The sequence below is a fragment of the Alexandromys fortis genome, unplaced genomic scaffold, assembly GCF_014885135.2.
Source record: "Alexandromys fortis isolate MF-2015 unplaced genomic scaffold, M_Fortis_MF-2015_v1.1 scaffold_4, whole genome shotgun sequence".
Taxonomy (NCBI): Eukaryota; Metazoa; Chordata; class Mammalia; order Rodentia; family Cricetidae; genus Alexandromys; species Alexandromys fortis.
In genome coordinates this window covers 23,424,891-23,449,208 of record NW_026067944.1, presented here as the reverse complement: position 1 = coordinate 23,449,208, position 24,318 = coordinate 23,424,891, and the positions used below count along the sequence as shown (strand labels likewise).

Here is a 24,318-nt window from a genome sequence, read left to right as displayed (position 1 = left end):
TCTGCTCAGGGTCCTAGAAAAGACCAGCAGTGAGTTTGGTGGTCAAGAGAAAAGGAATAAGAAGGGACTGCCTAGTGGCAGGGGGTTCTGAGAATGGGCCAATGGGAACTGGGTGGTTTAAGGGTAAGAAGGTGAGGAGTTTTACCTGGAGGCAAGAGTGGCAGTGGAGTCCTGAGGAAAGGCAGGCTTGTCATTGGGCAGCCTATGGGAGGAGAGAAGGTCCTACTGTAGTGGAATTTCATCTGTATTTTAATAAATAATGTTTGTCTGATGATCAGAAAAGTAAAACAGCCACACTGGCCAGCCTCAGACCAAGCAACAATGACACACACCTTTAATCCCAGTAGCTACAATGACACACACCTTTAATTCCAATAGCCACACCAGCTCATCCTAGAAACCAGTGTTAGTGGTGTATGCCCTTAATTCCAGAACTAGAGAGGATTATAAGACAGGAGGAGACAGCTTTGTCTTGGTCTTATTCTGGGATTCCTGCAGGCAGGATTGCCATTTTGGACTGAGAGTGAGGTAAGAGCCGGTGGCTGACTGTTTTGCTTTCTGACCTTCAGGTTGAGCCCCAGTTTCTGTGTTTGAGTTTTTATTAATTGTGCTTCACCATGCACAGCATTTGGATTTGGCCATCAGGGAGGTGAACTGGGTAGCTTAGGGAAGACAAAGGATGGGGGTCAACCTGGCAGCAAAGTAAAGGCACATCCAGGAGGGGCAGGTAGAATTGGGTAACTTAGGGACAAGGAAGCTCTGAAAAGTGGAGGGTAGTTGTTTGGCCTAGGTAGAAAGACTGTCCGCGTTTTTTTTTTTTTTTTTAAGTAATTGCAAATGTAATCATTTCCTCCAGCTCTTCCTCAGTTTTATTGGTCATGGTGTATTTATGCCTGTTAATTTTTTGTCTTACCACTTTTCTCAGAGTATCTATCAAACTTAACAGTTTTCTGATGGAATATTTATGGGTTTTGTGCCTAGAATTACAGCATCTGCAGATTAGGATACTTGGTTTCCTTTTCAGTTTTTCTTTATACTTCTTTCTCTTGTATTCTTGTTGTTGATAAGGCTTCAAGTTATGTATTGAGTAAGAGTGGAGAATGGGGACACTTGTCTTTTTATTTCAGTGGAAATGCTTTCTATTTTTCACCCCAGTTGGATAATGTCAGCCATAGATTTGTCATATACAACTCTTACTATGTTGAGATTTGTTCCTTCTATTCCTAATCTCCTCAGGGCTTTTATTATGAAGAATTAGATTTTGTCAAAAAGCCTTTTCTGTACCTACTGCAATGATCACTTCATTTTTATCCTTGAGTATACTTATTGATTTATACATTTGTTGAGCTATGTATGTTGAAGCATCCCTTACTCTGTAAAATGATTGTAACTTGATTACATGAATGATCTTTTTGATGTGCAGTTGAATTCAGTTTGCAAGTCTTTCATTGAAAAATTTGTGTTTATGTTCATAAAGGAGGTTGTTCTATATTTTTATGCCTTTATCTGATTTTTGTAGCAATGGCTTCATCCAAAGAGATATTAGTGAAGACTATAGGGTGTCATGTCTTGAATTCTATCATCTCAAATTAGGGCACTTCCTTTTTTGTTGTCTTTATCTAGTTTTGTTATCCAGGTACTGCTGTCTTTTTACAATGAGTTTGGTAATATTCCTTTAATTTGGAGGACAGTACTTCCTGAAGGGTTTGGAATAATTTGGTAGTAACTGTGTGTTCCTGCACTTCTTTGTGGGAAGAGTATTACTGCTTTAATCTCATTGCTCATTGTGAATCTTACTAACTTATTTATAGCTTACTGATTTAATTTTGGTATATCATATGTATATCTGGGAATTTATACATTTTTCTAGAGTTTCCTTTTAAATACTTGCCCAAGTATTCCCTAATCATCTCTAAATTAAGGTTTGTCATGATAGAATTTTTTCCACCTCTCTATGAGTTTGAATCTTCTTTTTCTTTGTTTGGTTTTCTAACACTTTGTCAATCATTTCTTTAAGCTTTCAAAGACCATTTTGTTTGACTGATTCCATGTATTGTTATTTTTATCTTTTTTTATTTTACATACCAACCCCAGTCCCTTCCTTTCTTCTGCTCCCCCCAGCACCTTCCCTCTTTCCCATCCCCCATTCACACCTGGGGGGGTAAGACCTCCCTTGAGGAGTCAACAAAGTCTAGCATACCAAGTTGAGGCAAGATCAAGCCCCTCCCCCTGTTTCAAGGCTGAACAAGGTATCCAACATAGGGAATGGACTCCAAAAAGCCAGTTAATACACCCAGGAATAAGTTCTGGTCCTACTGCCAGGGCACCTTGAAAAGATCAAGCCACATAACTGCCATCCACATTCAGGGGGCCTACTTTGATCTCCTGCAGATTCTTAAGCTGTCAGTCCAGAATCCTTGAGCTCCTACTAGCTTGGGTGGGCTGTCTCTGTGGTTTTCCCCATCGTGATTTTGACCCCCTTGCTCATATGATCTCCCTCTCTCCAACTGAAATCCAGGAGTTCAGCCCAGCTTAGCTGTGGATCACTGCATGTGTGTCTGTCTACTAGATGTAGTTTCTATGATAACAATTAGGATAGTCACTAATCTAATTATAGGGGAAGGCCAGTTCAGGCACCCTCTCCACTATTGCTAGGAATCTTGGGTAGGGTCATTCTTATGGATTCCTGGGAATTTCCCTAGCACCAGCTTTTTCCCTAGCCCCATAATGGCTCCCTCTATCAAGAAATCTCTTTCAATGCTCTCCCTCTCTGTCCCCCCAACTCAGCCATCTTGAACCCTCATGTTCCCATTCCCCATCCCCTCCCTTCTCACCCACTCTCAGTTAACCCAGGTGATCTTCACTATTTTCCCTTCATGGGGCCCTCCATGTGTGCCCCTCTTAGGGTCCTTTTTATCCAGCTTCTCTGAGGTTATGGATTATATTATTCATGATAGCTAAAACCTGCCCCTGGTTATCCGTTGCTTTATATCTAATATCCACTTAGGAGTTTTGTACGTAATACCGTATTTGTCTTTCTGAGTCTGGGTTATCTCAATCAGTTTTTTTTTTCTAGTTCCATCCATTTGTTTTCAAATTTCATGTCATTTTTTAATCACTGTGTAATACTCCATATATAAATGTACCACATTTTCTTTATCCATTCTTCAGCTGAGGGCAGGTTTTACAAATAAAGCTGCTAAGAACATAGTTGAGCAAATGTCCTTGTGGTAGGATTGTGCATCCTTTTGGTATATACCCAAGAGTGGTATTACTATGTCTTGAGGTAGATTGACTCCCAATTTTCTTAGAAACCTCCATATTAATTTCCAAAGTGACTGTATAAGTTTGCATTCCCACCAGTGATGGAGAAGTGTTTCCCTTAGGCCATATCCTCTCCAGAATAAACTGTCTTCAGTCTTTTTGATCTTAGCCATTCTGACAGGTGTAAGATGGAATCTCAGAGTCATTTGTATTTGAATTTCTCTAATGACTAAGTATGTTGAGAAATTTCTTAAATGTTTTTCAGTCATTTGAACTTCTTCTGTTGAGAATTCTGTTTAGATTGATACCCCATATTTTAATTGGATTGTTTGGTATTTTGATGTCTGGTTTCTTGAGTTCTTTATTCTGGATTAGCCCTCTGTCAGATGGGTTGGTGAAGATCTTTTCCTCTTCTGTAGGCTGCCATTATGTCTTATTGACCATGTCTTTTGTCTTGCAGAAGCTTCTCACATTTAGCAGGTCCCCTTTAATGGTTGTTCTCAGTGTCTGTGCTACTGGTGCTATTTTTAGGAAATTGACTACTGTGCTGTGTCAATACATTCAAGGCTGCTTTTCACTTTGTCTTTTATCAGGTTCAGTGTAACTGGATTTATGTTGAGGTCTTTGATCCATTTGGATTTGAGTTTTATGCATGGGGATAGATATGCTCCTATTTGCATTCTTCTACATGTTTACATCCTGTTATGCCAACACCATTGTTGAATATACTTTCTTTTTTCAATTGTACAATTTTGGCTGCTTTGTCAAAAATCATGTGTTCATAGGTGTGTGGATTAATATCAGGGTCCTCAATTCTATTCCATTGTTTCATGTGTGTGTTTTTATGCTGGTACCAAGCTGTTTTATTCCTATAGTTCTATAGTTGAGCTTGAAGTCAGGGGTGATGATGCCTCCAGAAGTTCCTTTATTGTAGTGATGAAGCGAGCAGGCCTGCTTTTTGTCCCGCCCGGCTTCTGTATGGCTAGCTTTGCCCCAGAATAATTACACGGAAAGTGTATTCTCTTAAACACTGCCTGGCCCATTATCTCCAGTCTCTTCCTGGCTAACTCTCACATCTTGATTAACCCATTGCTATTAATGTGTGTAGCACCACAAAGTGGTGCTTACCGGAAGGATTCTAGCCTACATCAGTCTCGGTGGGAGAATCATGGTGACTGCCTCACTTCCCTTCTTCCCAGCATTCCATTCTGTCTACTCTGCCCACCTAATTTTCTGCCCTATCAAAAGGCCAAGGCAGTCTCTTTATTAACCAATGAAAGTAACACATAGATGACCCTCCCCCATCACTTCATTGTACAGAATTGTTTTGGCTACCCTGGGTTTCTAACTTTAAGCCATGGTGATCCAAAATGTATCTGTTGAGGTTTACTTTGCTACCAAGTATGTGATCAATTTTAGAGAAGGTTCCATTAGGTGCTGAGAAAAAGGTATATTCTTTTGTGTTTGGGTTAGATGTTCTATAGATGTCTGTTAAGTCCATTTGAGTCACAACATCTGCTGGTTTCCTTGCTTATCTGTTAAGTTTTTGTCTGGCAGACCTGTCCAGTGCTGAGAATGGGATGTTGAAGTCTCCCACTATTAGTTTGTGAGGTTTGATATGTGATTTAAGCTTTAGCAATGTTTATTTTACAAATGTAGGTGCCCAATTGACCTTGCACTGTAATCAGACTGATGAATATCTTAACCATCACCATCCAGCAACTGATACAAACAGAAGCAGAGACCCACATTGGAGCACTGGACTGAGCTCCCAAAGTCCAGTTGAAGAGTGGGAGGTGTCAGAATATGAACAAAGATGTCAAGATTATGATGGGAACCCACTAAAACAGCCTACTTGATCTAATGGGAACTCACCAACTTCAGCCAGACAGGGAAGGAACCAGCATAGGTCCAAAGTGGTCCTTCTGAATGTTGGTGACAGTTCTTTGGCTGGGTCAGACTGCAGGGCCACTGGAAGTAATATCAACTTTATCCCTGCTGCTTCTACTGACTTTTTGCTAGCCTATTATCTTTGGATGGATATCTTGCTCAGCCTAGATACAGTAGGGAGGGACTTGCACTTTCCTCAAGGCAATGTGTGGACTTTCCCCAAGGCAATGTGCCTTACCCTCTCTGAGGAGTGGATAGGGAGGTGGGATACTGGGAGGTGGAGGGAATGGAAGAAGGGGAGGGAGTGGGACTGAGATTAGTATGTAAAATGAAAAAAGATAGCTTGTTTTCTTTAAAAAAAATTAAAAAAGAAGTATGGGAGGAAGGTAAGTTGTTGCAAGCATTTTTTTAAGGACTAAATCTCTGATGTTTTGAGAACTCTAAGAGATAATAAACACGTATAAACATGGAAACAAAAATTAAAAAAAGTGGGTGCCCTCATATTTGAAATATAGATGTTAAAAATTGAGACTTCATCTTGATGTATTTTTCTTGTAATGAATATGAAATGTCCTTCTCTATCTAATTTGATTATTCTAATTTGAAGTCTATTTTGTTAAATTTTAGGATAGCTACATCAGCTTGTTTCTTAGGTCCATTTGATTGGAAAATCTTTTCCCAAACCTTTACTCTGAGGTAATGTCTATCTTTGAGGTTGAGGTGTGTTTCTTGTACACAGCAGAAGGGTCCCATTTTTGTACCCATTCTGTTAACCCATGTCTTTTTAGAGGCAAATGAGTACATTGATATTAATTATGAGATATTAATAACCAGAGTTTGTTAATTCCTGATATTTTTGGTTTTGTCGTTGATGGTGATAGCATTAGTCTGTTGACCTTCTTTGGGGTTTGTTGGTGTAAGGTTATCTATTGCCTGTGTTTTCATTGGCTGTAGTTTAACTCCTTGGGTTGAAGTTTTCCTACTATTAGTTTCTGTAGGACTGACAGGTATTGTTTAAATCTGGTTTTGTCATAGAATATCTTGTTTTTCTCCATCTATGGTGACTGAAAGTTTTGCTGGGCATTGTAGTCTCGGCTGGCATCATGTATTTTTTTTTGCAGCTCTTAATATTCTTTCTTTATTCTGTATGTTTAGTATTTAGATTATTATATGTTGAGGGGACTTTCTTTTGGTCCCATCTATTTGGTGTTCTGTAAATTTCTTGTGCCTTCATAGGCATATTCTTCTTTAGTTTCAAAAAGTTTTTTTCTATTATTTTGTTGAGTATTTTTTCTGTACCTTTGAACTGGAATTCTCCTATCCTATTATTCTTATTTTGGTCTTTTCCTAGTGTCTCAGTTTTCCTGGATGTTTTGTGTTATGAATTTTTGAATTTGTCATTTCTTTGATCAATGAATTTATTTCCTCTATTGTATTTTCAGTGCCTGGGATTATCTCTTTAATCTCTTGCATTCTGTTGGTTATGCTTGCATTTATAGTTCCTGTTCATTTACCCAGATTTTCCATTTCCAGAATTCCCTCAGTTTGTTTTCTTTATTGCCTCTATTTCAATTTTTAAGTCTCAAACTGTTTCTTTCATGTGTTTGATTGTTTTATCTTGGTTTTTCTTGGCTTTAAGGGATTTATTTCTTCCTATTGTTTTATTTGTATTTTCTTACGTTTCTTTAATTTTTCATTTCCTATTTAAAGGGCTCTATCCTCTTCATAAAGTTATGGTTAAGGTTATTTTCTTCTGCTTCATCTGTGTTGGGTTATTCAGGTCTTCTGTTGTAGAACATGTAGTTTCTGGTGCTTCCATATTACTCTTTATGTTATTGAATGTATTCTTACACTGCTGTCTACCCACCTCGTCTTCCGATCTGTGCAGGTAGGGCTTATGGCTCAGGTTGTCATTCTTCCTCCATGTGCAAGTGTGGCTTATGAATCAAATGGTTGCTGATGCAGCAGACATGGTGGGGTGGAGTGGGGAGGATGCTGCTGCCTGTTCACTGGGGTGGCAGTCGGTGGGAGAGGAGCACAGGATGTGCAACTAGGGGTTAGGGCCTAGAGAGCAGGGTTGTTCAGCCTGGAGCTCAAACCCTCTGATCTTCCTCCAGGTGCAGTAGATATGTATTGTTTTTTTAGTTTCCATTTCATTAATTTCTACCTTAATTATTATTTCCTACCAATAGCTATGTTTGGATTTGGCTTTTTCTTGTACTTCTAAGTCCTTGAAGTACATCGTTACATTATTTATTTGATATCACTCTGATTTTTTAATACTTATAACCACACACTTTTCTCTTGGAACTGCTTTCACTTTGGCCCAGAGATTGAGATGTGTTATGCTATTATTTTCATTTGATTGTAGGAATTTAGTAATTTCTTCCTAACTTCCTCAGTGATTCCCTGGTCATTTAAGAATTCATTCTTTAGTCTCTTAATATTTGTGTAGCTGTTTTGGTTTCATTTGCTTTTGGTTTCCAGTTTTATTCTATTATACTCAGATAAGGCACATGGAATTGGTTATATCTATCAAATAATTTGTATTTTGAAAACTTGTTTTGTGACCTATAATGTGATGCATTTTGACTTATGGTATTTCTTTGTTGGTTTTTAATTAGGATAACCTATCTAAAGATGAAAGTAGGGTGTTGAAGTCACCCACGCTTGTGGTCAGACCTATCTGACCTTTTGCTTCCTTTAGGGTTTATGAAATTGTGAGTCTCAACATCCTATTCATACAATCTACAGTTTTTATTTTGTCTTAATGAACTATTCACTTTGTTAATGTTTAGTGACCTTCTTTATCCTTTTGGTGAATGTTACCAAGGAGACTCCTTTATCGGCTAGTAGGATAGTTACACAAGATGGTTTTTACTTGATTGATTTTTCATTGTTTAACTATAGATCTGAGGTTGCCTTTGCCAATGAGGTTTGTTTCTTGGAGACAATAGATAACTGAATCTTGTTTTTTAATCTTGTCAGCTACTCTCTCTCTCTTGTTTTATGATGACTTGGAGCCATTTATATTTGAGATTTTATGGAGAGAAATAAATTTTCATGGTTTGTGCTTATCTTTAAATGTCCTCATTTTGGTGTGTATTTTTAAAAGGTGGTTTTTCTATATATAGCATTCCTGTTTTTCAGTCATACTATCAGGGTTTGAAATATATCATTCTATGCTTTCCTGAATTTTAGGATTGCTGGTGAGCTATCTGATGTATTCTGATGTGTTTGTCTTCATAGGTGAGTTGGTAGATTTTCCTTTGTCTTTTACACTGTTTCTATGCTTTGCATTATTGACTTCTTAACTCCAATATGTCTTGGAGATGTTATGCTCTTCACTGGTCATGTTTGCTTTAAGTTCTAGATTCTGCCTGTGTTTGGATATAGTTTCTTTCTCTACATTTGGAGAATTTTCTGTTTTAATTGTATTGAATTGATTATTCATACCTTTAGATTTTATCTCATCTCTTTCTGTCCAGTGAATTCTTAGTTTTGGTCTCTTGAATATATCTCAGAGGTTTTGGAAGTATAGCTATGCTCATTCTTTCATGTGTGTGTGTGTGTGTGTGTGTGTGTGTGTGTGTAAATGGATATATAGAAATCTATTGATCTAAGAACTATAGGCAACTAAGGACTTTTAAGGGTGAGGGATTAGTCTTCCCCAGGTTACCCAATACCAAGAAGTGAACTCTGGAGTCATATACATATAAGTAGCACTAGATGGACTCAGCAGGTTGTTTTTATATATTTGTACATACATATATAAAAGAACAATAGTTATAAGTAGAGGAAAAGTACAAGAATCTGAGAAGGGAGAAGGGCAAAGGCGGTATTGGAGAGAGGAAAGGGAATGGTTAAGTGATGTAATTATACTTCAGTTTTAAAAAATGCAGAAAAGTAAATGTGTTGTTATGAGACTGTCCTCCATCACTAGGAGTAACTTTTTCTTTCTTTTCATCAATTAATCGTTAATTTTGTTTTACGTAATATAATCTGTTCATACTCATTCTTCACTCTGCCTTATCATCCTCCTACTCTCCTCCCTCCCACAAGGTCTAGATCCGTCTTTCATGTCTTTTTGTTTTGCTTTGTGGTCCACTGAGTTTAACCAGGGTCTGTCTCATGTACTGGGTTGAGACTGCCTATGGGAACTTGAGTAACTCATCAGTCACTACATCACTGAAGGCAGGTGTTTTTCCTTCTTCATCAGTCCTCAACTATCATTTGCTCACCTGTGTGAGACAGGACCCCATGAATACCTTCATTTCTATGGCTGAATGTGTACTTGTTTAGTCTCTTACAGCTCCTATTTAGGCAACCCAGATGTTGTGAGTTTGTGAGTGCTTTATGTCATGCTCATAAGGCAATGTTTCACACCCCTTTTTCGTCTGTCCCTTTATTTCCACTCACACGTCTGCCATGTTCTGTGAGCCTGGGAGAGGGTTTAAAGCTGAACACTCAACTTATTTTTAGCATCTTGCCCAGCCTTGAGTGTCTGAATTAATTACCATTCAGTGCAAAGAGAAGCTTCTTTAACCAAGGACAACCATTGTCTATGGCAGAAACAAATATTTCAAAGACAGTTTGACAACATGTCCATTTACAAAACAACAGAAATAGGGTCACCCTCGAAGGCCATGACTCCCCAGCTATGGACCCTCAACCACACAGTACTAATCATGAACTCTCTCCTGTGGAGTAGGTTTCAGGTCCAAACAGGTACCATTTGCTTACTCCCATGGCAGTAGTGCCATTCTTTTATAAGTAAAACTATGTCTGGTAAGTTGTTATTGTAGCATACAAGGTCTACGGCTGACTTTAGATTGTTAATAACTTTACTCCCCCAGCTTCCTACATGGCAATTCCCAGAACTATGAAGGCTCTCTAGCAAAGAGGGAATTTCCAGCACAGTTAAAGTACAGTTTCTTTGTGTTGTGCAACTGAAGTGTGTGATATTTTCATCAATAGATCCTTTCTTTTACTATTCAATTACAGTGGGTGACTAATGGAAATACCTATCTCCTGTATAGTTTGGGAGACCTATGAGGACTTCCTGGCCAATAACTATAAGGGAGGAGGCTCACACCTGGAACACAGGGACTTTCATTTTATGACCCTTGGCATCTGAAATCATCTATCTATTTATGGTTGTACCTCCATTCAAAGTCTTTAAAAATTATATTTTAATTAGTTTTTAAAGTAGTGATTTCTGCATGGTTTCTTCATGCTTCCATGGTTTTTGTTAACTTTTTTCCTGTACCCCATGTTGGCCTCAGTATTAACTGCTATCCCTGTTTTCATAGTACATATATTTTACCATGCCCACTGAATTTGACCAGGGCCATATGCATTTGTATGGGAGTGAAGCTTTCCACTGGAAGGATGGACTTGCCAGTGGCTACACCAGTAAAAACAATGACCCTCCTTCCCCAGCATCCATCATGAACCAATAATTTCCATGGAGGAGGAATGGTCCTATGAGAATTTGACCCAACAATAGCTGATGTTGACAGGTTCAGTCTAATGCAGGCTTAGTTCAGGCAACCACTGCTGCTTTGTGTTAATGATTGCAAAGGTCCTGTCATAGCCAGAAGGTAGTGTTCCACCGCCCTTCTCTTGACCTTCTGGTCCCTATGTTATTTCTGTTCCCTCTTCCAAGCATTGGAAGGGGTGCAATAAATATCTCATTTATATATATTATAACTATCTATAATTACTTAGTAGTACTCAGCAGTCACTTGTTCTAAGCACTGTGAATCTCTGCATTTGCCATTATCCACTACACAGAAACATCTCTGTTTAAGTCTGAGAGCAGCATTTGTTCTGTTCCTTTTTTCTTTTGTTGCCTCATTTTATTAGATTATGTTTTTTAGGGATATTTCAAAGAAAATTGACTGAAGTTAACAGAAAATTGATATTTGACTGCAATCCTAATTCTAGCAAGTAGTAACAGATACTTTATTACTTATGTTTCTATCAGAAACAGAGACACAGGGTACCCCTAGGGGAAAAGGTAATTTATAGTTTTCAAGGTAAGAGTATTAAAATTTATGAAGTACAAGGAGGAAGAAATTGCAAAAATGGGAGTCGGGAGGAACAAAGTACAAGTTAGAGGGAAAGTATAAGTGCTGGAAGAGTAATAAGTAATAGAGGCAATATTATAGAATAGGTCATACAATGAATGGACAGTAGTAGAAACCTATTCATGAAAGGTACAAGTTACAACAAACCACTCAACAATTGGAATAAAAGTGTAAATTAAAATTAACTGAAATAAATATAATGAAAGCCCTTTGGGGATTGCATATCAGATATTTTCATTATGATTCATAGCAGTAGAAAATTATTTATTCTTATTCTGTCTCTGTGTGTGGTACGTGGTACATGCTTGTGAGTATACAGGTGCATGCATTGAATTTTCATGTAAGTAGAAGACCAAGAGTTGGTCCTTGGGCATCCTCTCCTATCACTATCCTTCTTACTACCTTTAGCCAAGACTCTCCTCTGAACCGGAAGCTTGCTGCCTTTGCTAGGTGGGTTGTTAGCAAGGTTCAGAGACTGACCCATTTTTCCCCCTGGTTGCTGGGGTTATTGGTGTGATCAGCTTTAAATCTCAGTGCTGGGGATTCAGACTGAGTAAGATCTTCCTGTTTTCAGAAATAAATGTTCTTATCCAGAGTCATTTCTGCAGACCTTGTTCTTATGCTTCTTATCATCTTAAATATGTGAATAAACATTTTGTTGGCAAAAAAAAATTTCTTACCTTGATAGCACGATTAAAACTTATGTAAATTCCAATATCAAATTTGAAATGTTTTATTTCCCTCAACCACATTGATGTTAAACAAGTTACAACTTTAGAGTGCTCTCTCCCTGTTTACTTCCTCCACCCTCTCCCTCCCCCCTCCCACCCTCCTTTTACTGCATCCTCTACATTCACTCTTTCATTCTTCCCCAACATGAAGGCAAGCATGATGATGAACAATTCTTCCATCTTTGTTGGTTCTTAGATTTTCTTTTGGGAAGTTATAACTTTTTATTATATTTTATTATTTAAGGCAATTTTAACTTTAAATATATTTTGATATATTCTCCCCCTCCCCCAAGTCCTTCCAGATCTTCTCCCCCTCCCCATTTATCCAACTTTAAGTTCTTTCTCAAAAAGGAAACAAAAACCCAATACAACAGCAAGCCCCCAAAACAAGAAACAAAATAAAACACCCCCCCAAAAAACACTCACCAAACTGTAACAAAATAAAAGCACACACACACACACACACACACACCTGTAGGGTCCATTACGTGGTGGTCTACTAATCTTGAGCATGAGACCTTTCCTAGAGTGGTTTGTTGAAATAGGAGCGGCGGGGCTGCGTCCCCAACACCCCGGCCGCTTGGCTAGCTCATGCCCGAAATAACAACACACAAACTGTATTCATTTAAGAACTGCTTGGCCCATGAACTCTAACCCTTACAGGCTAATTCTTGCACCTGGACTAGCCCATTTCTAATGATGCGTGTAAGCACCCCAAGGTGCGCTTACCGGGAAGATTCTAGCCTATGTCCATCGTGGGTCTCAGCTTCATGCGTCTGCCTCAGAGCGCAGAGCTATCGCGTCTACCCGGGAGAGCTGAGCATGGCGTCTCTGCTCCACAGCAGAGCTGTCGAGACTGTCCAGGAGCAGAGCAGAGTCTCTCCAGGAGAGCTGAGCAGATTCTGACCTCACTTCCTCTTCCGCCCAGAATTCTATTCTGTTTCCTCCTCCCATCTATCTTTTAACCTATCAGGACCAAGGAGTTCCTTTATTGCTTAACCAATGAAATCAACAGATTGATATGTGACACTCCCACATCAGTGGTTGATATATCCAATGTCACTCTGTTGGAGAAAACTAATTTTTTCCCTCTCCTAGCAGATACAAATGGCAGTCCAGTTGTTAACCTTTACCTTAGTGCCTACCTATTTATCCATCCATCCATTCATTCATTTACTTTTTAAAATAATGTAAAATAAAATATAATTAAATAAAAGCTGTCACATTGAAGTTCAACAAGACAAACTAATGGAAGGAAAAGAGCTCAAAAGAAGGCATAAAAACCAGAAAGATACTGTTTCGCACACTCAGGAACCCCACAAAAACATTAAATTAGAAGCCATAATATATACACAGAGGACCTGATGCAGACTTGTGAGGCTCTGTGCATGCTGCTTCAGTCTCTGAGTTCCTATGATCTTTGATCATACTCATTTAGGGGGTTTGCTTTCTTGGTGTCCTCCACCCCATCTGGCTCTTACATTCTTTCTGTCTCCTTTTCTGTAGGGTTCCCTGAGCTCTGAGGGAGGGATTTAGGGCTGACTGTTCCAAGTTCTCTCTTTCTCTGCAAAATGCCTGACTGTGGGTCTCCTTTTTTTCCCCATCTACCACAGGACAGTGCTTCTCTGATGATGAGGCACTAATCTATAAATATAGCAGGCTATCATTAGGAGTCATTTTATTACTACACTTAAAATGTTTTTAGACCAGTATTATTTAGGATTAGTATAGGTCTCTGGGCTATCAGTGTTGGGCATGATTCCATCTTGTGGAGTAGAGCTTAAATCAAATCAGTTATTGGTTGGTTATTCCTACAAGCTTTGTGCCACCATTGCCTTGACATAGTACACCATTGTAGATAAAGGGTTTGTAGCTGGCTTGATGTTTACATTTTTCTTTTGCCTAGCATACAGAGTACCTTCCTGTACGAAAGATGCTGAAATGTAGAGCAAAGGTTTATGTAGGCACCAGTTTGACGTGTGTGTGTGTGTGTGTGTGTGTGTGTGTGTGTGTGTGTGTATAAAATGTGTGTGTGTAGATGTTATCTTCTGGTGTGGGAGAATTGTCTATATTCTGTCAATCATGTTATAAATAAATGCTGATTGGCCAGGCAGGAAATATAGGCGGGAAAACCAGACAGGAAGTAGAAATGATGTAATGAGAACAGGAGAATTCTGGGAAGCTGATTACTCCCACTGCTGTCCAGACCACCGAAGCAGCAGGATGTGATCTGCCCCACTGAAAAAAAGGTACTGAGCCACATGGCTAACATAGATCAGAAAAATGGGTTAATGAAAATGTGAGAGTTAGCCAGTGAGAAGCTAGAGCTAATGGGCCAATCAGCTTATAATTTATGGAGACCTATGTGTGATTTTTCAGGTACTAAACAGCTGGGGGTACCTGGCAGGACAGAAACCCCAACAAACAAGCCAGCCGCTCATGTTACAATCTTCAGCAATGGGGTCTTGCTGTCAGTTTCTGGAGAGCAACCTATAGTCTTGCAACAGTCTGGGTTGTTTGGGGGATTTCTGTGGGGCCCCTTTGGCCTACAATTTAACAACCCAATCTCAGTACTGAAACTTTTATTTGGTGACAAAAGTTAGCCAGTTGGGACTCTGTCTCCCCATAACTCAGTGATTTCATTTAGGTAACCTTCATATATGTATATATTTCAGGAAGTTTCTGCGGTATTAGGTTTCATGCTACCCCTCAAAGGTTCCTTATTTTACAGTCTCTCTCCCCTTTTATCCTCCCACAATCTCTTCTTCCCCCTCCCCACTTGATCCTTCCATTCTGCCTCTGCTTTTATTTTCACTTCATATGTTTACATCTAAGGACTTGTGGTAGGGATGAAGTTTAGTGGTAGAGCACTTGCTGAACATGTGAAAGGCTCTGGGTTCAGAATAAAAAATTCAATGCCTAAGCTGTGTTTTTCTTCCATATATTGTGCTTGCTCTTTACCTATAGTCTAAAATAATGTTTCCCAAATACCTTCACTGTGTTGTTACTATTTTAGGAGCTTGTTATTGTTCCTTTCTGCTGTGGTCTAATTCAAGTGTAGGTCTGGTCTTTAAAGTGATTCATTCTTACTTTCCCCCTAACTACTCAACCTTAACAATGATCAGGATATATTATATGAAAAAAAAATCTGTTTTCAATAAGAGAGGAAAAAAATAATGATACAATTAACAATTTGTACTCTGAATGAGTTGCTAAGTTTACCCACGTGTCATTAATTAAATATGATTTGCTCCTCCCCATTTGCTTTTACCTATGCTACTGTGCTGATGTGAAACACCGTTCTCTTTGCAGCACTTCAGATTGGCAGAAAGAACTCTTGCACTAATAGAATGGCTTAGTGGATAAAGGCACCTGCCACTAAGCCTAACAGCCTGAGTTCAGTCTCCAGAACCCATATATATCTTATAGCTTCTACCACAAATGTTTTAAAATTTTTATGTATTTCTTTGAAAAAATAAAAATTTACAAATGTTTTACTTTTTAAAGCATCTTTAAACAGTATATTAATTGTAATATATTAATTGTATTATACCTTTAAATAGTATGATGGTATAATAGTGTATTATATTTAAAGTTATATTTAAATAGATGGTATACATTTAGGACATCAGGCTTATTGTATATATTTTAGATTAATACGGTTATTGTATTTATATTAACAGAGCATGTCATTATGGCATGTTGGAAGCCTGGAAAGGAAATTAATTTCTATCATTATTAACATCTCATTTTATAGAATAATTATATTTTTAAAGTATTCAAATAAAATGATTTTTATGGTGCTAAAAAGAGTGAAGTTTATAATGTTTATAAACATTTTAGGGTTTGATTATGAAAATTACTTCATGTTTTATCTTTGCAGAGTGACTCTAATATATTGTCTTTATCTATTAGTTTTCCAATCTTTGAAAATCCATACCCAATGGACATTCATGAGTCACCAGTTACATGCACAGCATATTTTGCCGATTGCCCTCCAGATTTGATTCTAGTACTCTATTCTATAGGAGTCAAGCATAAAAAGCAAGGATACAGTAATAAGGTAAAGTTTTTCCGTATTTGTATGTATGGTCAAGCTTTTTTTTTGTCATTTTATCTGACGGTTTGTTTTTGTTCCTACCTTGTCTTGATTTTGCACACAAGATGACTCAAATAAAACTTCCGAGGCTGTAAGAGGACACCGTCAAAGATGTAACGAGTGAAATTCAATTTCATGACTGTGGCATAGCTCTAATCCTATGGAGTTATAAATTTCCCGTACACTAAATATGTAATTACATACTAAGATAAACTTTATCAGTCATGCTTATTTTATACTACATATATAAAGTATCAGAGTCATAATAAGCACCCTTTGTTTCTTTTACATGGATCATATTTTAAGAAATTTGAGAATCAGTTCTTCCTTAATTTATCATTTGAAAGATATAATTATTAAAACATTTGTTGCTAACATAATGAACTTTTTCTTTAAAGTATTTAAAATACAAATATTTATAATTATCACAAACTTTCTAATATGGTTTATGTAATTGGCCCAGGATAACTAAAATATACAATTCAAAGAAGCACTATTTCCATACTGTTCTGGTGTTAAATGATACAATAGCTTGCTGGCAACACATACTACATGGCATATGGTGCAACATTGTATTTATCCAAATAAAAATACTTCTCTTACTGGCTTGTATAAGTGGTAATATTTGTTAAAATATACTTTTAAAGGAGTTGTTATTCTACATTTACAGATCTGTTTGTTTAATATCATCATGACAAGGCAGACAGTAGAGCGGTGGCATGCTTCAGCTCTTGGGTTTGGATGGAGGTCAGCTCCTTCCCCAGTGGAAGCAACTAAGGTGGTCTAGGTGATAGGCGCCATTCTTGTATATGAGGAGCTGCTCACCAATGGCCAGGAAATACCCCTGGCAGATGAATTGTGGCAGGGCCAGCAGAGGTATCCTAGCAGTCCTCACAAAGCTCAGGTCACCTAGCTCCACAAAACAGTCCACAATGGAAAGAACCTGGATGCCAATCCACCAACTTCATGGCCTTTATCATGTGCCCAAGTCAGAAACTTACCACAGAATCGACAGCATGGAACAAACAGCATTTGGAAGTGATGCTTGCAGTACTGCTGGCTCTCAAACTCATACCAGAGCCAGAGGCACGGTGCACACACAGAGCATTGCTCCTGGTAGAGTACCCCATTGCTGTTGATGACTTGCTCTGTAAGGACAATTGGGCCTGGCAGGGCTGGCACGTGACATCAGCCAAGTATTCAGACATGTTGCTTCCCATTGTGGTGACTGTGTGCCTGGCTCTGGTTGGCAATCCTAGCTGTCTTCAAGGTTTTCTGATATCCAATCTTTCATTCATTATTACTTTAGTTTTATGTACGGGAGGCCTGTGCCCTTTTGTGTCTCTCAACACTTTTCCTTGGTGTTTACCATTGTGAAGTTTGGCCATGATATACCTTGATGTGGATGTCTTGGGTTTTATTCCAATTTCTAGACTCTGTAAGTTCATTTTTTTTGTCAAATTGAAGACAACTATGCACTTGTTCTTTGGCTGTTTTGTAATGATGTGATATTAAATATTTTTTATTATTTTGTAACATTTAATTCTAAAACCTTAAGCATTTAAACTGGAAAAAAATAAACTCCTATATTTTCCTTGATAATCTACTTAGGAATGGCCAGTCAGTGGAGGAGCTTGGAATCTTGGAGCACAAACTTACCCAGAAATTATTATTACTGGGTAAGTCAGAAGTTTTCTAAGTTGTAAATTATAACAAATTATGTTATAAATTTTAAAACAATAAAAATATTTGTTTAGCCTTGACAATTTTATGAAATTATACACTATGCAGATGAATCATTTAAGTAAAAGTAAGAAGAATCTGAGAAATAGCTTTAATCCATAGTTCTTAAAACTTTAATGAGAGGAAAAATCACATTGCTGAAAAAAGTATTAAAACAAAAGAATTATACTTAGATTATACTAGCAGAAGAAAGTCATAGGAAAATGATGAGATTCAGAGAATGCTTTATTTGGAAATCATAGAATATTAACTTCAGGAAAGTTTCTTCCTCATCAATCGTGTTTATTCCTGAATGGCTGATGTGTTTTTGTCTACTGTCTTTCTGCATCATTTGGAATAACCAAATGGATTTTCTTATTTTGGATAATTAGGTTTTCATTCTGGATAATTAGAGTTTGCCAAATGATTTTTATTAAAATGTTTGATTGGTTTTACATTCCTAAGACGTTTTTGGTTATAAGGAATTACACTTTCTGTTTCTCTCTCTCATTCATATTTTCTTGATAATTTTTTGTCTATGTTTAGTAAGATACTGTTGAATCTTTTTTCCCACAATATTTTTTTCTGAGTTTGGTTTCAGATAATTCTGACTTTCCCAAATGTATTGGGAAGTACTGTGGACTCTTTGTTTTGTAGATAAGTTTGTATAAAATTGGTAGAAATTATTAATCATGACAATTTTAATCAGTTTAAATATTTGCTTTTATATTCTGATAAATATTCAAGTTATCTTTTTATTAAATGTTCAATTTCATTTCATAAGCTATTTTACTATTCACTATGATATATATAATCTTCCAGAAAAAAATCAAAGATTTTTCTTTCTCTTGTCTTCAGAGTACAGTGTATATTTTTTAATTGCTTTTAATGGACTATACATTTTCTCCACTTCCCTTTCTTCCCTCTTCCCCTCTACCCTCTCCTATGACCCCCATACTACCAATTTACACAGGAAATCTTGTCTTTTCCCAATATATCTTTTTAAAAACCATTTTAAGCTTAGAAATGGTTTGTCATATATCAATATTCATTTTAAAAATAATGATAGCAATAATAACTCAGTGTTGTATATATTTAGAATGGCTTTTGATTTACTTTAATTAATATTAAGTTATTTTCATCTAGTCATGCTGATGGATCAATAAAATTTTGGGATGCCTCTGCAAGTAAGTTTTATGTTTATCTCCATTAAACAGAAAACATTTTGTTAATATTTATTCATGGCCATCTACCACTTAATTTTGAAAAATTGCCACTTCAGAAATATATTAGCATAATTACAATTATATTGTTTTGATACAAAATTCATTTTCTGTGTTTTAGATCAGCTTAAAGTATATCTACCTAACTGTATTCAACAATATTAAATAAACAAGACTATGGCCACTCTTTCAACAATCCTGTGCAAAAAAAAAAAAAAAAGTTACATCAGGAAAATAGCCAAGCTTTGCCAGATTAATTGTTCAAGGAATTCCCTCTGTGTCCTACATGCATATTATATGACAGTGCTTTTATTCCTCTGTTCTCAGCTTCCCTATTCAATTCTATGTTGATTCCAATGGAACATTATAAATTATTTGATAACATAAAATATCTTTTTAATTTTTGACAATTAGGTAATTTAAGGAATAGCATGTGGTCAATGTGGAAAGACCTATTAACTTACCTAAGTCTTCATTTTACCCATATGTCATTCACAAACCATGGTTGTAAGAAAAGTAAAAGAAATGCACATGTATAAATACATATCAAACTAAGAAAAATCTAAATGTATTGTAATCAACTGCTATTTTAATAAGAAATTGTAGAGGTTTATTTGAACTAGTGAATTTCAAGGAAGATTATATATGTATGTGTTACTTATTTTTCAGACAGAATAGTTTTAGGTAACCTATTCTGGCCTCTACGACCCTCAAGCCTCAGCCAATCACTTTTTAGGATTACAATTACCACCAGCCCAGGTAGAAACATATTTTAAGGAATTAACAGCTAATCTGAACTTTTTATTAGGTAGTTAAAACTCCAGTGGTTCTCAACCTTCCTAATGCCACGACTCTTTAGTATAGTTTCTCAAGTTGTGGTGACCCTTAACCATAAAATTATTTCATTTGCTACTTCGTAACTGTAATTTCCTACTGTTATGAATTGGAATATAAATATCTGATATGCAGGATATCTGATATGCAACCCGTGCAAAATCATCAATCAACCCCCAGGAGTCACAGACTCACAGGTTGAGAACCACTTCCTTAGACAGTTAAGAATAGGAAGAGAAAAACAACTTAGCAATACTTTGTTTCTGCGAATGTAACCAGGAGGCAAGAATCATGAAAATAAGGAATACAAGAAAACTGACTAATGTAGTAGGAGGCCTCTTGTTCGTCCCCAGCAGCTCAGACCCAAAATAACTATATTATTTAAATCACTGCTTGGCCAATCAGCTTATGAATATTTCTGGATTACTCTTATATCTTAAATTAACCCATTTCTATTCGTTTTTATTTTACCACAAGGCTTATGGACTAACTGGCAAGGTTCCAGCTAGCAGCTCAGGTCTTTCCCCTCTGGTGGCTCGATGGCATCTCCTTGACTCTTCCTTCTTCCTCCCAGCATCAGTTTAGTTTTCCCAACCTTAGCTTTATTGTGCCTTATCACAGGCCAAAGCAGTTTCTTTATTCATGGACCAATAAAAGCAACACATATACAGGACTTCCCACACCAGACTAATATGACACAAAGATGTTGTCTAACGTACAGTTTCTATTTCAGCGTTTACCAGCTATCTCAATGATGTCCTTTACAATAGCAACAACTAGAAAGGATCATTGTTTTTAATCTGGTCATATTTCAAGGTCTTTAAAGTGTAGAGTGAGCCCAAATATTTCATGTCGCTGACAATGTTTAAAGTGCAGGCTAATTGTTTTATAGAATTGCTTTGGACTGGACTGAATACTGCTTCTTGTTAAAGCCAAGCTGTGCCCTTCTCGCAGGAGCTTCTGGCTTTTGAAACTCTTCAAGACCATTCTCAGAGCAAGAATCTTTTATTTTGTATGGGGAATTCTGTTTTTATTGTGCTCTGAAGGGAAATAACTTCCCCTGAGTAAAAATTTCTAAACTAGAAACACCAGATGAAATCTTTCCTAAAACAAGTAAAGAATTCTGTCTAAAAAAAAAATCTAAAATATTATATCAACCTCTTATCAGGCAATTGCAGATATTATTGTGAAAAAAACATGGCAACGTGCTACCTGGGAGAGGTTTGTGTTCTGATTTCCATTATAAGCTTTTATAATTTCAATGCTCATACACGCTTTTTCTCATTCTCTTTATAATTTCCCTGTTGATAGTACTTACAATGAGGGCCTGACCCTTGGGGTTTGCTATGTAAACAGGATTTACCCTACTTGAGTTTTACTTTTGTGGGTTCAAATGTACTGACTAAACTTGAACAATGTCTAAGAATTAAAATCAAATTAGGATAACTGCATTTTAATATTTTATAGTGACTCTGCAGATGTTGTACAAGTTAAAAACTTCAAAAGTATTTGAAAAGCAGAAGGTAGGAGATGGCAAACAAGCGTGTGAAATTGTAGAGGAAGATCCATTTGCTGTGCAGATGGTTTATTGGTGTCCAGAGAGCAGAATATTTTGTGTATCAGGAGTCTCTGCGTATGTCATAATTTATAAATTCAGCAGACATGAAATTACAACAGAAATTGTGGTAAGTTACTCTAAGTTTAACTTTCCTATTTATAGTCACTAAAAGAAGGCAATTATGTATTTGAACTATTGCTTGGTATGGTTTTTAAGTAATCAAAAGACAGCATAAAATCTATATATTCTATAGTATTTTAAATTACTATTACTTAGTGTATTAGAAAGTAGTTTGTTTCAAATTAACAGCTTTCTAATAAAACTTCAGTGTCAAAATGAACTTGTTATCTAAAATTAATCTCATTACAAATTGAACATCATGTTGTTCTCTTCAATTTTGTATCTACCTGACTGAACAAAGTCAATTCCTAAATATTAATTGTCAATATAATATCAGCATTATTCTTACTTATAAAGAAAAATTCCTTATTATAGTGTATAACACATTTAAAGTAGGTATTGTATAGGATATAAACATGTATATGCATATATGGATTTAATTAGATAGTGTAGAGTTTTGCTTTCTGTATATGTGTCAATTTAGTGTAGACTTTGTTCTTTTAAAAATGTAAATGCATTATGTTTTCTTGTTAACTAGCTGTCATAAATGATTATTTCTCAACTATAATGTTACTCTAAATAGTTTTTTATATACTAAAATTTTATATGGTTAAAAATAATTATTACCAAATTTTTAATTTCTAAATTCATTACACAAAATTCTGATTATGCAAAATGATGATGTTACTATGGATGAATTACATCTAAGTTAATATATCTATAATTTATATATATAATTTACCTTTTTGACCAGAATATAAAGATTATTTCATAGAGGACTTTTTGTGTTTTTACTTCAACTAAAATTAATTTTTCTTTTACTGTATACTGAAAGACTAGGGTTTGGGATCACAACCCTAATTTTACCATTGATTATCTCTGTGTGTGTGTGTATAGCTCTGAGCAATTAATAGGCAGTAATAGAATCTTGGTACAATATATACTCATACATATGTAATTTCTTGTGTAAAAATGGCAATTGAAACATAAAAGCAAAGTGGAAATACTGAAGCTAATTTTATCAGGATTTTATAGTGGTGTTGTAGCAATCAGCACTGTGTATTTTTAGTAAGTACTCAATAACACATACTCAGACTGTCACAGTCAAAAAGCTTCTGGTGGTTTAGAGATTGCTATTGTAATAAGTTCAGTAATATTGCTGTGTTCATGACATATGAATATTATTTTAATCTACTTTTAGATATCAAAATGTACATGCTACAATATAAATTAAATACTTTTTATAAATCTGTTTAAATTTCTTTCATTGGGAGAACTGTCAATTCCTCCTTTTATTTTAATCATCTATCATATAATTTATCATAAGAAAATGTCTTAGTTAGTGTTTCAATTACTTTGATTAAACACCATGACCAAAAGCAACTTGGGGAGGAAACAATTCATTTCACTTACACTTCCAGATGTTGTCATCCACCAGAGAAGTCATGGCAACAACTCACGCAAGCAGGGTGTGAAACTGTAGGCTAGAACAGATACAGACATAGTGAAGGCACACTGCTTACTGCCTTGCTCCCCAAGACTGAGGCATCCTGCTTTCTTATATAACTCAGGACCACCTTCCCAGAATTGGCGCCACCCACAGTGGGATGAGCCCTCCCCGGTCAATCGATAAGAAAATACCCCAGGGGTTTGCCTACATGCCAATCTGTTGGGGGACATTTTCTCAGTTGAGGTTCCCTCTTACAACATGACTTTAGTTTATGTCAAGTTGACAAAACAAGTTTGAGAAATCACAGGAATATTTATTATATAAGAATTTATTTTCACTAGTAGGCATCTTGCTTATCAATTTGAGGAATTAAAAAGTATGGGGTTTTTTGGTCATTGTCATTGAATAGTTCATATAATTTACTCCTTAATTCAGCTTAAAATAATTCTCAAAGTGTAAGTTACTGAATTTACTGGTCTAAAATTTAAGAATAGTTTAAAAACTCTCACATATATTAATGTAGTTACTATTATTATTATAACTTAGACTAAATTAAAATCTGACTTTTTTTAGTCATTAGAAGTACGACTTCAGTGTGATGTTGAAGACATTATCACCCCTGAACCAGAAACAAGTCCTCCATTTCCAGATCTCTCCTCTCAACTCCCCTCTTCAAGGAGTCTTTCCGGAAGCACCAATACTGTGTCTAGTGAAGGGGTGACGAAGGACAGCATCCCGTGCCTCAGGTAACAACTACTACCAAGTGCCTAAGCATGTTCCTATGTTAGTTATAGATTTCTTGCACACTGTAACAGATAAAGTTATTATTGTCTCTTGTCGTTAAATTAGTTATGAGAGCATCATTTTTCTTTGAATAACTCCAACAAAAAGGGCACACAGTGTTTTTATAATTCATTTGCCTTTTTATAGTTTCCCAGAAGGATTCTAAAGAAAACATGACTTTGATAAAATGGGAAATTTAGCAAGTCAAAACCCTGACCTGTTTTTCTAATTACTAATTGTTGTTAAATGTTTTATTCAGTACATCTAAGTTAAGCTTTAACATAAAATTTAAAAGATTATTTTGTTTTTTATTATTAATTTATTTGTTTATTAAAGATTTCTGCCTCCTCCCCGCCACCGCCTCCCATTTCCCTCCCTCTCCTTCAATCAAGTCCCCCTCCCTCATCAGCCCAAAGAGCAATCAGGGTTCCCTGCCCTGTGGGAAGTCCAAGGACCTCCCACCTCCTTCCAGGTCTAGTAAGGTGAGCATCCAAACTGCCTAGGCTCCCACAAAGCCAGTACTTGCAGTAGGATCAAAACCCAGTGCCATTG

At 36.5% G+C, this 24,318-nt stretch overlaps 1 protein-coding gene across 1 annotated transcript in view; it reads left to right on the top strand.

Moving 5' to 3' along the window:
• Positions 1 to 24,318, top strand: part of Stxbp5l (syntaxin binding protein 5L) — a 208,717-nt gene that overhangs the window by 104,157 nt on the left and 80,242 nt on the right. The window contains exons 13-17 of the mRNA XM_050148905.1: positions 15,893 to 16,040; positions 17,688 to 17,755; positions 18,945 to 18,985; positions 21,323 to 21,540; positions 23,557 to 23,729. Of these exons, the coding sequence (XP_050004862.1) occupies positions 15,893 to 16,040; positions 17,688 to 17,755; positions 18,945 to 18,985; positions 21,323 to 21,540; positions 23,557 to 23,729 (648 nt within the window). The remainder of the gene's footprint in view (positions 1 to 15,892; positions 16,041 to 17,687; positions 17,756 to 18,944; positions 18,986 to 21,322; positions 21,541 to 23,556; positions 23,730 to 24,318) is intronic.